This window comes from Apteryx rowi, unplaced genomic scaffold, assembly GCF_003343035.1.
Source record: "Apteryx rowi isolate R43461 unplaced genomic scaffold, aptRow1 scaffold_98, whole genome shotgun sequence".
In the NCBI taxonomy this organism is placed as follows: Eukaryota; Metazoa; Chordata; class Aves; order Apterygiformes; family Apterygidae; genus Apteryx; species Apteryx rowi.
The window spans coordinates 885,848-900,678 of NW_020451293.1; the positions used below are offsets into that span (position 1 = coordinate 885,848).

At 42.7% G+C, this 14,831-nt stretch overlaps 1 protein-coding gene across 3 annotated transcripts in view; it reads right to left on the minus strand.

The window, feature by feature from the left end:
- CHCHD6 (coiled-coil-helix-coiled-coil-helix domain containing 6) overlaps positions 1-14,831 on the minus strand; it is a 116,405-nt gene that overhangs the window by 19,875 nt on the left and 81,699 nt on the right. The window contains exon 9 of one of the 3 annotated variants that reach the window (XM_026055057.1): positions 13,364-13,629. The exons of the other annotated variants lie outside the window; for them this stretch is intronic. Coding sequence (XP_025910842.1) covers positions 13,618-13,629 — 12 coding nt within the window. The 3' untranslated portion in view covers positions 13,364-13,617. Of the gene's footprint in view, positions 1-13,363; positions 13,630-14,831 lie in introns of those variants that run through there. 3 annotated transcript variants of the gene reach the window in all.

Here is a 14,831-nt window from a genome sequence, read left to right on the forward strand (position 1 = left end):
TTGCCTGTTGGCTTCACTGTCTCTGTCAGAGGTCCTACCCCTATATACAGTGAAATATAACTCCAGAGAGACCAGCGAAAAAGATCTTTCAGAATACCCACAACTTGGTCTGGTATTAATGGGATCTGCAAATACTGAGCTCCTCTGGGGAAAAACAAACAAAACCCCAGGGTGCAAGTCCAGTATCACAAAGTGAAAGTTCATGAGTTTCTTGCTCCCAGAGCTCTTTTCAAAGCAATCTACCCTTACAAAGTCATCCAGAAGAAACTCACAGAATAACCATCTGGAAGGGGAGAAAAATGTTTGCTGGTAATTTAAAGCATGAAAATGAAGGATTACAATGCAGAACAACCAGGATGTGAAAAGCATTTCCAGGCACTGAGAGGTTAAAACAATTATTTGAACAGCTGGGAAAATTAAAATGGTAAAATAATAGCTACCCTTCAAAATTCTACAGATGCAAAGAGACTCTTCAATGAATAACTGATAAAGGGGAAAAAAACATTTTAAAAGAGAAACTGTTTCAAGCATGAAGGTCATACAAGTAACAGCTCCTCTCAAGTACCTGGATTTTCAGATTTGGCAAGAGATGAAGTAGTGGAGTTAACACAGCAGCCTTTTACCTCTAGAGATCCAGGGTCAAATCCTGAATATTGTAAGTTACACATGAAAGCGCCTTTGGTCGTGTCTGCTCTGCTGCTTTTTTGAAAATGTTTCCATATCACAGGACAAGCAAGGTCACCATGCGGTCACACCAGCACTGGCATAGCGGGTGGTTTGCTTTCCTAAGGAATTCTCCCATCACTGGCACAGTCTCACGAGGGTGCAGCAACTGTTGCAACGCTGGAGCAGGCAGAATTTGGGCAATTTTACTACCTTGTTATCCAGAGCTCCCCCGTACACAGAACCTGCTCTGGCAAGAGTGTGACGGCATATAGTTTTTCAGAAAATTACCGTCTGTAAGCAACAGCTAGACTTTTTCAGGAAAAATCTAAGTGGGAAGAACAGCACCTCTCAGGACCACAGTGTATGAGCAACAGGGTGTTAAGTGCGCCCAGGCCTGGACAGTGCACAGAGCACTGACCAAGACAGGGGACACTGACAGGCGGATTTAGGGGGCCCGTAGCTCTAGCAGGGCCACCTTCAGGGCAGGAATGATCTGAAAGAGCACAGCTGGGGAAGGTCTTCCTGCCACCTGGCTCCAGTTATCTTTTTCATAGGCAATGAATCCTTTCTCTACTGGCTATTTGAAAACACCAAGCCAAAAATCTTCAAAACGCAGAGGAGAAATTAACAGTTGAGCAGGCAGCACTGCAGGGATGCCAGCTCTTCTCTCTACTCCCCCACCCACTTCAAATGCACAACCCCTTCCACATAAATACTGAGCAAACTATTACAAAAACACCAACCGAACACACCCCATCGAATAGGGTCAAAACATGGGAATCCTTTAGCAAGAACAGCCAGAATCAGAACGGGAGGCCACATTCCTCCACCCCAGTCAAATCTTCTATCATTGCCTTTACGATTTACTAATGCAAACCGGTTTCCAACTGGAAAGTCTAACTACTACTTCTTTCCTYAAGTTAAAAAAAAAAGTCAGATAAACACCAAGGTCCACCTAAAAGAAGACCTTCTTTCTCCCACAAAAAGGACTTGCCATTTCAGCTTTGTTATTGGAGCATTTCTGGAGAACTAAGATGGAGCCTACTCGATCTGTATATTTCTTTCCAGCATCTAGTTTATTTAACCTATTCTGGACATGAGTTCTGTTTTTCTCCAGTTAATAATCAGTTAGTACTGAGTCCAGATACTGTCAAGGACCTCCTCTAATGGTTTAAGCTCCTCACTATATTAGAAGAAAACATGCAGAGTACGAGCCTGCAAGCCTCTCCCACACTACTTGCTGCAATCACCTTGAACATCCACAGTGAAGTAGACCAGGTTTGACCACTTCCAGGATCAGAAATTTTCAACATGTTGCAGAAAGGAGTATGCACTTCCCCTGTGTCTATAACTAAACCACAGTGGCTGTGATACAGAAAGTAACAGGACTGACAGAAGGTTTCAAATAGAGGTCTTGACCTTCCCACGGTCCTGAAGGACCCTGTGACACATTTCTGCAAGAGTCAGGACCCTGGTATTCTGCCAAACTACATATATTTGGTTTAACTAAAATTATGACTGCAGCTTCAACTCAATATGCTATCCTTCACTTCCAACCCTAATCTGCTGGAGAGAGCTGTTGAACTGTTAAGCAACTGCCTTTCCCTGCCCTTCAGGTGACCACATCACAGTGATGCCTGAACAGATACCAGCATCTCCGGCTGCACTGCAAAACCATTTAGGAAATTCACCAGCTGGGCACAGAAGTATCTACCTGCCTTAGTGGGGTTGCTACTCATACTGGGAAATCAGCTAATTCATCTTTGGTGTCTTATCATGACATCGATTGTGATAAGGACATAAAACAGGAATACGACAGCTTGGCCCCTGACCATACCAGCGTGATGATCAGTGATCAATCTTTTACTTGCCCAAGGCAAACAGAATTCTGCAAGGCTGATGTGTAGTTAAGTAATGCATTTTGGGATCCTTCAGGGTCAAAAAAAAAAAAGAAAGAAAGAAAGTGTATAAACATGACAGGATGGAAAAAAAAAAAATGTGTGCAGCTTACACAAGCACACACCTTTCTACCCTCCTTCCATGAGAGTCTCTGAATCTTACCCATGTTTCCTGAAGTCACTCTCCCCTGTGCCAAGTGGCTTTCATATTCAGTGAGGAGCACAGGGGAATGCAGAGGATTACTCCATGTCCTTATGAGCCTCCAGTACTCGGAGCCGAAAGATTTCCCTGTTCCTCTGATCAGCCATGCTGAGATGCATATTTAAAATAAGACAGACACTGAACTCTGTCTTGCCCCCGAGGGAACTGCAGCCTCCTCTTTCCAAACCACCAGTTCAGTACTGCAGGGAATAGGCAGTCTGGTGTCAGCTCCAATACAGATTTTAAAATGAAAGGAATGCAAAGGGGACAGAAGAGAAGAGAGGAGGGAGGGAGGAAGGGACAGGGTGGAGGGACACTGGAAAGAACCAGGTGAAACAAGATGCAGGAGGGAAAGGAAAAAATCTGAGCATAGACTCTAGAAAGAGGTGAGTAAATAAAGAGGCAGAACGAGGAGGAGGTAGTAAAAACAGGCAATAGCATATGTCTARCTTTCTTGTACGTACTAAAAAGAAAAATTCTACAGGTGGCCAGAATTGCTCATGCTAGGAAGTCCTAGATAGCAGGTGGGATATCGATCATTTCCATGAGGTCAGCCACAGGCAGTTTAGAATACAAGTGAACTGCCCACAGTTTGAATTTCAATCTCAAAATACAGCAGAGGAGCCACAGAACAAGTTACGCTTGCCTATAAGCACAAACATTTGCTAGACACTGTACTGAACTAATGGAGACCCACCCCATTCCTAGAACAGCAATCCTAGCAATCTCCAGCACACCTCAAAAAAGTTAAGTAAAACAAACTGAAAATACCATGGATAAAATAAGTTGGCAGTGCCTTACAGCACTTGATTCCAGTGCCAATAGGCCAAAAGATTTCAAGCCTCAGGGCTGCATGTTTTAAGATCCAGCCCAATAGGAATGGCAAATTTCTGGTGTTTTTAAACTTATACAAAGGATTCCAAATAGTTAACCTTAGGAAATCATGCTTGAAAACTTTAAGATGCTGTTGGCTTTATATTAAATAAATAAATAAAAAATAAGCACATAAGTAAACTTGCAGATAAGAAATTGCAAGTCAGAGAAATAGGAAGGACAGGTTCTTACAGCTCAACAACTCACATTCCAGAAGCCTGTCAAAGCTTCAGTGGCACTTGAGAAATTTGTGCCAAGATCAGGAAATGCTTCCAATTGTTGCCTCTGAAGCAATTATCAGGAAGAAAGCAAGCTTGTCTGTGGTGAAACATGTAGTGTGGTGTAAACTTACCACCATGCTGTCAGGAATGAAGTGAAACCAGATTCCATGGTCAAGTCCAAGTCAAAACTGATGCAGCCAAGGGAAGTACCAACAGAGTGTGCAAAGCAAGAAAAGAGACTGCAATCAGACAAGTCAGAAACAAGGAAGCCCATACAAGAAGGTAAAGACCAGGTGAACAGATCATTCAAGAACTGGATCCAGGGAAAGATGGAACAAGAACCAAGGAACATGATGAAGAGCAGGCAGTACCCAGGATGTTCAGTTACAGCCTAGAGGCTTGTGGAACAGTTCAGAGCCACTGAAGAAACTCCCTTATATACCCAGCAGGCAGATCCAAACTCAGTCAAATCCATAACTGCTGGGGAGATTAACTGCAGCCAGCTACAGACTAATACACAATCCTTGTTACCTTTCATCCAAATGACAGTGTAGAAGACTGCTGGACTTTGGAAGACAATTCTCAAGAGAAGATGCCTACTTCAACCTTCAAGCGCCACAAGACTCCTATTGCTTTATGTTGTCCCCTAGGAAAAGCTTTTCATAGCAGCAATGAAAGCTTTTTGCACTGAACAGCTAGAACCAAAGTCAAGCACAATCTGGCAGTTTTCTTGGCTGAACAGAGATGGCATTGAATACGATGGCCACAAAAGCCCATGTTGACAACAGTTTGAGACAGCAGTTCAAGATATTAAGAGAGTCAGAACTCCAATTTGCAGGATTTACATGAAGCATATTTTGAACCTGATCCTTCTGCCTCAGCTGGCACCTCATCTCCCTTACTTCTGCTCTTTTAAATCCTGCTTTCCATAACATCTATCAAAGCCACCATCTTCCCAGCTGGAGCAGGCAGAACTTGCTGTCAGGTCTCCCCAAATGCTCAGATCAGCTCTCTTCTCCCTGTGGGATGTCAGATCCCACAGCTTAGTGAAGCAAGAATATGAACCTAAGATTAAAGTTTCCATGATGGGATTTCCATAACTATAGCAGATCTGGTTCCAGATACAGCCACTGTGAACTTTGTGAAGTGCGGGATAGATGAGCAGACAGTGAGGTGGACTGAGAACTGGCTGAAAGGCAGAGCTCAGAGGGTTCTGATCAGTGGTGCAAAGTCTAGTTGGAGGCCTGTAGCTAGCGGTGTCCCCCAGGGGTCAATACTGGGTCCAGTATTGTTCAACTAATTCGTCAGTGATCTAGATGAAGGGACAGAGTGCCTCCTCAGCAGGTTTGCTGATGATACAAAACTGGGAGGAATGACTGATACCTGGGAAGGCTGTGCTGCCATTCAGAGGGACCTCAGCAGACTGGAGAGATCAGCAGAGAGGAACCTCATGAAGTTCAACAAAGGCAAGTGCTGTGACTGAGTTCCGAGCAATGACTGCTAGACACAACATCCACCCACATCACAACCAAGGACTGTACTGAACACTCACCTGTGAGTTGGTAGATTTTAAACTATTTCACTCAAATGCAGCTGTCTGTCACACTGGTACTTTGACTTGCCATACAAGCACAACATCACAAAATTTCCTCTTCCCCCACCCCAAGTGCCGTCCTGCCTCGACATAAAGGAGCAGAAACAAGCCAGCAAGGAACTGACAACTGCCCAACAGCTAACTGCAGACCCTGCTATCAGCAGGAGAAGGTGCTCAGGCCAGCTAGAATCAGCAGTTGCTCTGGTCCCTAAAGCTTATGCTTCCCAAGTGTGAAATATCTGACTAGAGAACAAAAAAAAGGGGTGCAGGGAGAAAGATTACAAGCTGTCTTAAATATATAAGCTCTTTTCTCCTTTCAAGTTGCTCACACCTAATTCTATATCTTTTATCTCATCCTAGAAAGTAAAATAAGAGAACATATATTAAAGGATCAAGTTATTAACTTCTGAAGGCTGGACCTCAGCATAGCCCTCTCTTGCAACAAGAGTTTTGCTTCTGTTTCTCAGAAGCAAAGAAGGAAATTAATAGTTGGATAGAGAAGAGAAGGTGCATTCCAAAGACAATTCCTAAAAATAAAACTGCTCACCCTCCTCTTAATTGCTACAGTGTCACCCTTGTTGAGCCTCTCCAGTGAAGCTGATTAGTGGTAACTGCAAGTCAGCAGGGAAATCAGGGACCCTCAAAACATTTAAGCAAGTCAAAGAGTCCCCATGTGGAAACAAGCCGTTCCATGGGCAGAACTGATGACATTTGGATTCCTCCAGATTCATGTCTCAAGGTTAAGTTCCTATGTGACCAAACTGATGTCTAATAAAGAGCAAGTCGATACCATTCCCCCTGCAAGAGGACTGCTGGGGTTCCTCTCCTCTACCTAATTGCCTGCTTTCGCAAGACATACAGAAACTTATTACTTCAGAGCCTTTGTGCTTTCTGAGGAACATCACTGCAACTAGCCAGAAGGTTCAGAGCAGGCCAAGAGTGGGACAGAAACTAGGTTCACAGAGACATCAAACATGGTTAYGTAAGCCCCATTTCCTTACTCGGGATAAAAATCCAGACATGGTTAGCGATGGGGCAGGAACAGAACAATAAGATATATATTCAGGACACATGCAGGCACATTAAACCCAGACCAATGTTACCCATGACACTTGAACAGGCTCTGCCCTGCTCTCCAGAGGCTGCTCTGTATGTGACAAAGCTCCTGACCTTCCAACATCTGTTCAGTTTTTATACAAAAGCAAGTCAGGGCCCTATAAGGCAGTACAACGACTCTGTTGACATTTCAGTCCCTGAGAGAGAAGCTCTCCCTTGGCTTTGTGTCAGCCACCTTTGGCTATGTCAGAAAATAGTGCATAGCTTGTTCTCTCAAGCAAAGCTGCTCGCCTGTGCAAAGGTTCCCTGCAAACAGACGGATGGAGGCAGCTGGATGAAGGAGACCTAGGATCACTGCACACAGTTTCACCTTTTATTATTTATCCACATTTACTGAACACAGTCTGGCTTTAATCCATCAGTGCACGAAACCTGCTAATACAACTACATGATTGGAAAGACCTTTCTAGATTTTATGGGGCTCTATTGCAGCAAATGTCAAAGCTCAGCAAAACAAGAAGGCACTAGGAACTGTCTTGCGCAGTCTGGAATCTCCCTTGCTCATCTCCCCACCGCTTATGTTTGATACTCCATTAAACAAGGATCTTGAGAGCACTCTGTCTCAAGTCCATGCCACAGCTTTGTGTGTACACACAGCCCACATCAGAACAAGTTGGAACAAAATATGAGATTGTCATTTAATAGCTTCCAAAGCACTTATTCTTCTTGAACAGAGTGGAGCCCCAAGTGCTTCAGATTTTTTCGTAAAGGCTGGAAAAAGTGGAACTTAAGGGAAATATTATACCCCAGCTATCCTCAGTAAGCAAACCTTGTGTGCTTCTGCTCCAGGGAGGTCAATTTGGAGTCTGTACACATGCTTTAAGCTTGGCTTTTGCAGAACATTAAGGTGGCACAATGCAAGCTCCCCACAAAAATTCCTCTAGTGCACCTCAGCCCTACCACAGGGCCTTCATCACTTCAGCTGGGAAGATCACCTGAATCACTGTGTCAAATCTATTTTTCAATGGTTATCTATTTCTACAAGACTTCAGGACACTTTCTGAGCCTCAGGATTCTCCTGAACACACTAAGGGTTGGTACTAAAAGACCAAATACAACAATGATGAAAGGCACCTGCCAACATCCTAGGGCCCAGAAATATTATGGATCTTATTAAATGACAATAAATCTAAGAAGCAGGCCACCTTTAGCACTATTGAAGACAAAAGTTCTCTATAGTTCCTGCTAATATGGCTGGGGGAATTGCTTATGTTCAAACTCAGCAGTTGGTCTACATCCGAGTCTGAGAAGACACTGCAGTTGGGTGTCAGAGAGACTGGAGAACAACTGGAAATACCCACAGAGCTCACCTACATATTGTGTTTACCTGTGACCAGTGCTTCAGAGGAAGTATCCATTTTCTCCCTTCTTCCTTCATGAAAAGAAACCAGCAAGCATGCTGAAACATGGGATTCAGATGGCATCAAGATGGGACAAACCGTGATTCAGTCTCCTTTCCAATCCCTTTGCAGATATCAACAAGTCTCCCTCCATATCATAATCTTAAATCTTTCTACAATGACAAATTCTCCTGTTCTGTCAAAGAACTTTCATAAAAAGTTATCAAGTCCATAATTGAAACAGAGTATATTACTTGCCCTGCTTCCCAGCTAGAAGATAAAACTTCACTTCCTTAATATTTAGAAACTTTTTTTTTATTATTATTTAAAGGAGTATATTGGCATAAGATTAAGTAGTTCTTCCTGAAGTTTATACCATGAAGATGTGTTTACTTAGACTCCTCTTCTGAGCCTCCCTCCAATTCTGAAGCACCCAGATAATCACTTTGCCAACCACAGTTTCAGTCCTTGACCCAAAGGCTCACAGTCCTATCAGTGAACTCACAGCAGAGCCTCTTTCAGACAGCAGCAGTGCAGGGACCCACCATGCAGCAGGCACTGCTTGTCTTATCCCCTAATAAGCAGCAATCAGAATCCACAAATCAGTTCAGTCCAGTATCACTTACTTATTTCCATGACAATCGAGAGCCCATTACCCAGAAAAACCTCAGAACAGAAAGAAAGTCCTGTTAACTAAATAACTAAAGAAGAAAGGTGTCTCCTAGTCAGAAATCTAATAGCTCAGATAGCTGAGTTGGCACAGTGCACAGTTCTAAACAGGGGAATATACAGAATAAACAAAATGTAAAAACTTTACAGCAGTCCGATCTGAATGAAGGGGGAAAAATGCTCCAGCTGCTATCATCTTACTAATTTTTAAGCTTCAGTTATCTAATTTTTAAGTTCAAATAACCAATTTCCTGAGGATGTAACCTTGTTAGCCAAGCTTCAAACTATTGGAAAGGCAATTCAAAGGTCCAGAAACCCATACACGCAGTGGGAAGTACCAGCTCAAATCCGGCAGAAGGACACTGCCTCCTGGCAAAGGCTTGCATGACCTGGATGAGTGGGTGTTCCCTCCAGTTTCTAAGACAGTGTCCACAACACAAGGATCACCAGATCACTTGGAACCACCTTCACCCTTGCTGGCAAACTTAGAGGAGAATCCAAACATCAAGTAAATGAAGAAAAGGATTCTCTTTTTCCATACGAAACATTCAGATCAGGTCAGGATTGAAGCATACAGTCCACAGAGAGGAAGCTGGAACGATCACTGTGCACTCTTTAATCTGTTGTGTTTTTTTTAAACCCTGAAATGTCCTTTCATGAGCTTTAAATTCATTCTAAGATGGGAACTAGGTATCTGCAAACAAACAAAAAGGCTGCAGATGCACTGGATGTTGCTCAGAGCCCCCAGTCCCCCAATAAAAGAACAACGTAATACTGCTTTACTTATAGACCGAACCAAGTAACCCTTATCTTTTTTTTCCACACAGCTCAGTGGAGTAACCCAACAGATGATCTGCTCAGGAAAATAAACCCCATCCTTGTGGGAAGCAAACATGGACTGATAAACCGAGTGGAATAAAATGCAGAGGCAGATGGGTGGAGGTAATCGGAAATGACAGAAAGATAAGCAGGCAGAGGGCAAGCAGAGAGCTTGAAGGACAGAGGCAGAAGAGCAGAGATTTTACAGGCTACAGATATTTGAAAAGTTAAATCAACAGCTTTCCAACAGCATTATTTTTAAAATCATTCCCCCTAATATATGCAGGGAGCCAGCTGCTCTCAAAATGACCTTTAAACCCTACCTACGATACCTCATTAGACTAATTCAGAGATGGAGGTTGGCTGAACCTGAAATCCATTTATACAGGACAAATTGGCATTCAGCAGGGACAAACAGCGAACACATTGTCAAAATAATTTTGTCTGCATTTCTGGACACACACTCGGGCTTAACACAGTAGAGCTATGAGCTTCTCCAACTTTAGGAACAACATGATACACATGATGCTGCAACACCAATCTAACTCAAGCCTTCAGTAACCACTTCCCTCACATTACAAAGGTAACAAAATTCTAATTCCAATATGTGGCATTTTTGTGGACACATTCTGTGAGTCCAGAGGTCTCAAAGAGCCCTTCACCAACCCTTCTAGGCCCCCACAAAGACCTTTAACATCCCACAAAGATGTTATAACCAAAAGATCAAGTTTCTTGCCAGCAGATCACAAAGTATCAGCAGCAGAGATGACTCCAGCACTATGTTCAAGTCACTGTGACACATTGACTTCAATACATCTTGGTCCTATATTGGAGCACTAAAGTGCAGAAAGATTACTTAAAATGGCTTGAAAAGGCCCAGCTAGGACTGATAGTGCTAAATTGCTTAGGAAGCATTTCAAGTGCACTAGGAAATATCTCCAGAGAAGGAGGAGTATTAGACAGCAAGGCAGTGTCACAAAGCCATGAAAACCATAAGTAATTAATGCAGGCACCAGGCAGAAAGAAGTCTCCTCATAAAGTTTAGATTTTGTGAAAGATGAAAGCTTCACGGTCTTGGACAGAGAGCCTTTGTGGGGAGAGCAACCAAGCAGCATGAGGACAACTTCCCCAAGCCTTCTCCTTCAACACCACATAGCTCTGACTGAGAAAGGGATTAACTTCCTACTAATAGGGGGGGTTCATTCCGTTGTTCATTAACTTCTCAAGTTCTCTTTGGCACTGCAAAAAAAGGCTAGTTATAATGGTCTTGTTTGCTCAGTAGCAACTCTTCCACTGGATCAGGACCAATGCCACCAGACTAACCCTTCTATATGCTATCTACACAGGCAGATTCAACTGATCGGCAAAGGCATTAAATCCTACTATTACTCCTCAAGCCGTCCAGCCTCAAGATCTGCTAAAAAAGCCAGTTGGTGGATGGTGTGTGAAACCTGAAAACTGCATGTAGCAGGAAACCACCTGTGCAGACTATGACCAGCAATGAACATAACAAATCTTCTTTCCACAGTTTGCCATGAGGACTTAGGCATCACAGATATAATTTTCCAAGTTACAGCTAAGTTATCCGAGAAAGGATCTAACATTATCGCTAAAGTTACGAAAGCCAGGGCTATTTTGGAACATCTTGGAAGTGTGAAGGCATTTGACCACTGACCTTGTGCTTCTAGCCAGCACTTGCTATCAACAGCAATTTTTGTGGATCTGTTTCAATCTAACTTCAGCAGCAAAACACATAGTTCAAAAATTGGAAATCAACTTCCTTCTGTCCAAGACTGCTTGGTCATCAGTCTCCCAGAATTAATCTGGGTAAGAATTACCACTTCCAACTTGCCAACACAGTGCTACAAATCTTTTGTGAAAAAAATTTTGGTATTAAAACAGCATGATACATCACAACACTCACTCACTCCCAAGCAACTATTTCCCATACCAGATAAGCTCTATCAAATACAGACAGGCTACTGTTCTCAGAAGAACACTGACCATCACATCATATAGAGAACACAGAATTAGGGAATCCTGTTAGATACAGCAGCTCCATGTATATGCCCACTAATTTAAGGGGGGGGGGGGGAAACTAATAGCTGTACATGAGAGAAAAGCAGTCCCTTCCTGATAGTGCTTGGCCTTACTGTGCCTGAAATTACRACACTCAGCTTCAGTTGAAGCTTTTCAGATTCACCCACTCAAAGACCACATCGCAGTACAAAGTCAAATGCTATGACTTGTCATTCCTGACTGGATAGCTCTTATAATATTTTTATTATAGAAAACTTTCAGACTGTTTTTATACTGGTTCAGGTAAACCAACTTTCAAATCAAATAGATCTGTAGCACAGACCACATTTTAAATGTGGCAAAATACCAGAGTTCAAATTCAAGAACTGTAACAGTGTCTTAACTTTTTTTTTTCTCTCTTTTAACCAAAGTGGCTTCAAAATGATCTGTGTGTATTTATGCATATTTAGATTAACTTTACCTGCCAGTATACCTGAGATCAGAACCATTAAGAGAGAAATTAAACCCAAAGGTAGTTTTGCCTCACTGAAACAATGTCAAAAAAAAACAAAAAAACAAAACAAATTCAAAAATAAATGCACGTGGTAGACCGTTTTGGAGAAGAGAAATGGGGTCATCAAGTCCTCCTTTCAGACTAGGAGATGCASGGTATGGAAGCGGAGCCTTGAAGCCAACTGTGCAGAAAAGTTTTAAGCTTATTTATGCTCTTGTTTTCTTTGAAAATGACAAATTCCAGAAGGTGCCACATTTGGGCTTTACATAATAGGTGGACTGCAAACAGCAGATAGAGAAAGGTAGTTGTTCACATGGGTTAGTAAGTGCTGACAATACGCCAGGCTTTGGGGAACATCAGGGCTTTGTGAAGTGTTGTGATACAGAGCAAATAAAGAACTTATGCCTTCAGCTTCATAAATACAGGGGGGATGCAGCAGCCATTTCCATTTTAAGTAGGCCAGCACTTTACTCTGGGACATGCCTCATATATTAAGATGGTGGTTTACATCCTTTCAGCAGCTCTATATTTTTGGTTTATCCACTGACGAACTCTTGGGGATATGAAACGTTTTTGAATATGCACCAAAGACCCACCAGAATCGAGAACTGCTGCTCTGAAATCAAAACAACAACTGTTTCCATCCTTTATAATTAGAAGCAAAATGTGGATCATTTTCACCTTTGCAAATAACAGGTCAGAGGAATGCTTGGGTACAGTTAATCCAACGCGGCTCTCCTCTGTGTTTATGACTAAATAAACAGCAGCTGCCTGCAGCTTGCGGCCTCTCCACTGATTCCCTTGTGGGGGCCATTTATTGAGTCATAAACTCCTCCGATAGTGTTATCACCACAGCGTTTGCACAAATAAAGGTTGGAAGAAAGAAAGATTAAAAGACAGAATTGACTTTACAGAGAAAGCAAGAAAAACACTTTACAGTTATGTTTGCTTTGAACAGGGACAGACAGACGAAAGGTAGGGCACGTATCCACCTGACRGAGGATGGCTGAGCATCCTACTCCAGATACAAAATACACAGATTTATCTGAAACCACAAAGCTGAATTTCAGAAAGCTCAAACAACCCTAAAGCATTCCAAGTCAGATAAACTGTATTTCAAGCAGCATACTGTGTGATATAAATATATCTTCTCTATGAGACTTCAACAGCTAAGATCTACCTCTGCAGAATCTCAGAAAAAGAAAAAAATCCCGGCATTTCTCAAGCACAGATACTCTCCTCACTATACCTGGCCAAAGTCTTCTTCCCCCAGTCATGTGTTCTGCATGCAGACCACTAATCTTTAACTCAAAACCGATATAACTCAAAGCCTATATAAAGCATTTTGCAATCTATCAGAATGGAAACAGCTCTATAAAGGGAGCTTAATACTACCTGATGATCGGAGATACCTGCAGTGCAGCCCATGGCATCCAATGCATCCAAAAGCTGATTCTATTAAGGAGACAGAGATTCAGGCTGCAGAAACGACAGCTCCCGGCAGGCCATGCTCCAGCAGGAATCAAGACACTCGAGCGAAGCTACTCGATCAGGATGGGACACTGCGTGACCGTATCTGCTGCATCTTCTCGGTAACAATAATCCAGGTCACCGCCCACAAATTAAAAGCAAACTTCAGGCAGAGTTGCACCGCTCTGCCCTGTGTGTTAAACAGGAACCAGGCTTTCACAAGGATGACTTGGAAAATTAGAAACAGTAGATTGATCACGTTACCTTTTATTACAGTCAAGGGTAAAGGAGAATGCCGTATGCTCAAGGTTACATTAAAAGTCTACCTCTGCTGGAATCTAGTGAGATCAGAGTGTTTTGCAAGGGCTTGTTTGCATAGCACAGTGACTCACAGCAAATGAGAGTGTGAATTTTCCCTGCACTTCCATTACTAACTGAGAATGTCCATATACAGAGAAGTTGCAGCACAATAAACTCACTCTCCAGTTTATTGCATTATAATCTCCCTATGTAGACAAGCCCTAAAGCCTTAATAGAAGCAGGTTTACGTTTGTCTGTTATGTCTAGCAGACTCATGAGAAGCTGGATGTAGAATAGGGAGAGCGAAAGACTGCAGAATTATGAATGGCTCCCAGCTCAATGTATACACCTCCTATTGACAAGGGAATACATGTGTCTGAGTATGCAGCTCTTTATAACTTGGTTTGGCCAGGAGCTAGAGTGCACAAACTTCAGCTGGGTCCCTCTATGAAAGACAGGCATCTAAAGACACACTAAGAGAGCACTTGGGAAAAGAGGGATACATGCTCTTCACTGGGCCACATCCTTCTGCACGCATGTGCCAGAAGAAGGTACTGTTCAAATTCTCAAACCACATTACTATATGGTCACCAGAGGCCACATTTCTCAAGTGGCAGCTGGTCAGAGATCCCCTTGTATAACCACTGATCATGTAACAAATTAACCAAATAAAACTCCAGGGAAATTCAGACTTGCCTGTGGGTGCGAATAGGAAGTAAAGGAAGCAGCGGGGTCACACAAACGTTCTAAAAAGCTTGTATGTCAGTGCACGTTTGCAGGGGGAGGAAAACTATTCAGTAACAGAATTCAGACCAAAAAAAAGTTTCATTTGTTTTTCCCTTCCATCTGAACTCAAAGAAAGAAATTACCCACATTTCCACTGCCCACTCTCCTTTTCCTTCTACACCCTCTTCTCATTGGCACGAGATAAAAMCTCGGGGAAACAGCAGCAGCAATTTTCAATTCTCATTATCTGACGGCAGCAGTAGCTCTTGGTGAAACTTGCGGTCAATAAACTCCAGGCAAATTGAAAAGACACAATGGGAACTGCCCCTCCCACARCCGTCCCATTATCCCGGCTTTTATTAGATTTAAAACCAGTGATTTTTATGCCGTAGCTGAAGTTCTGC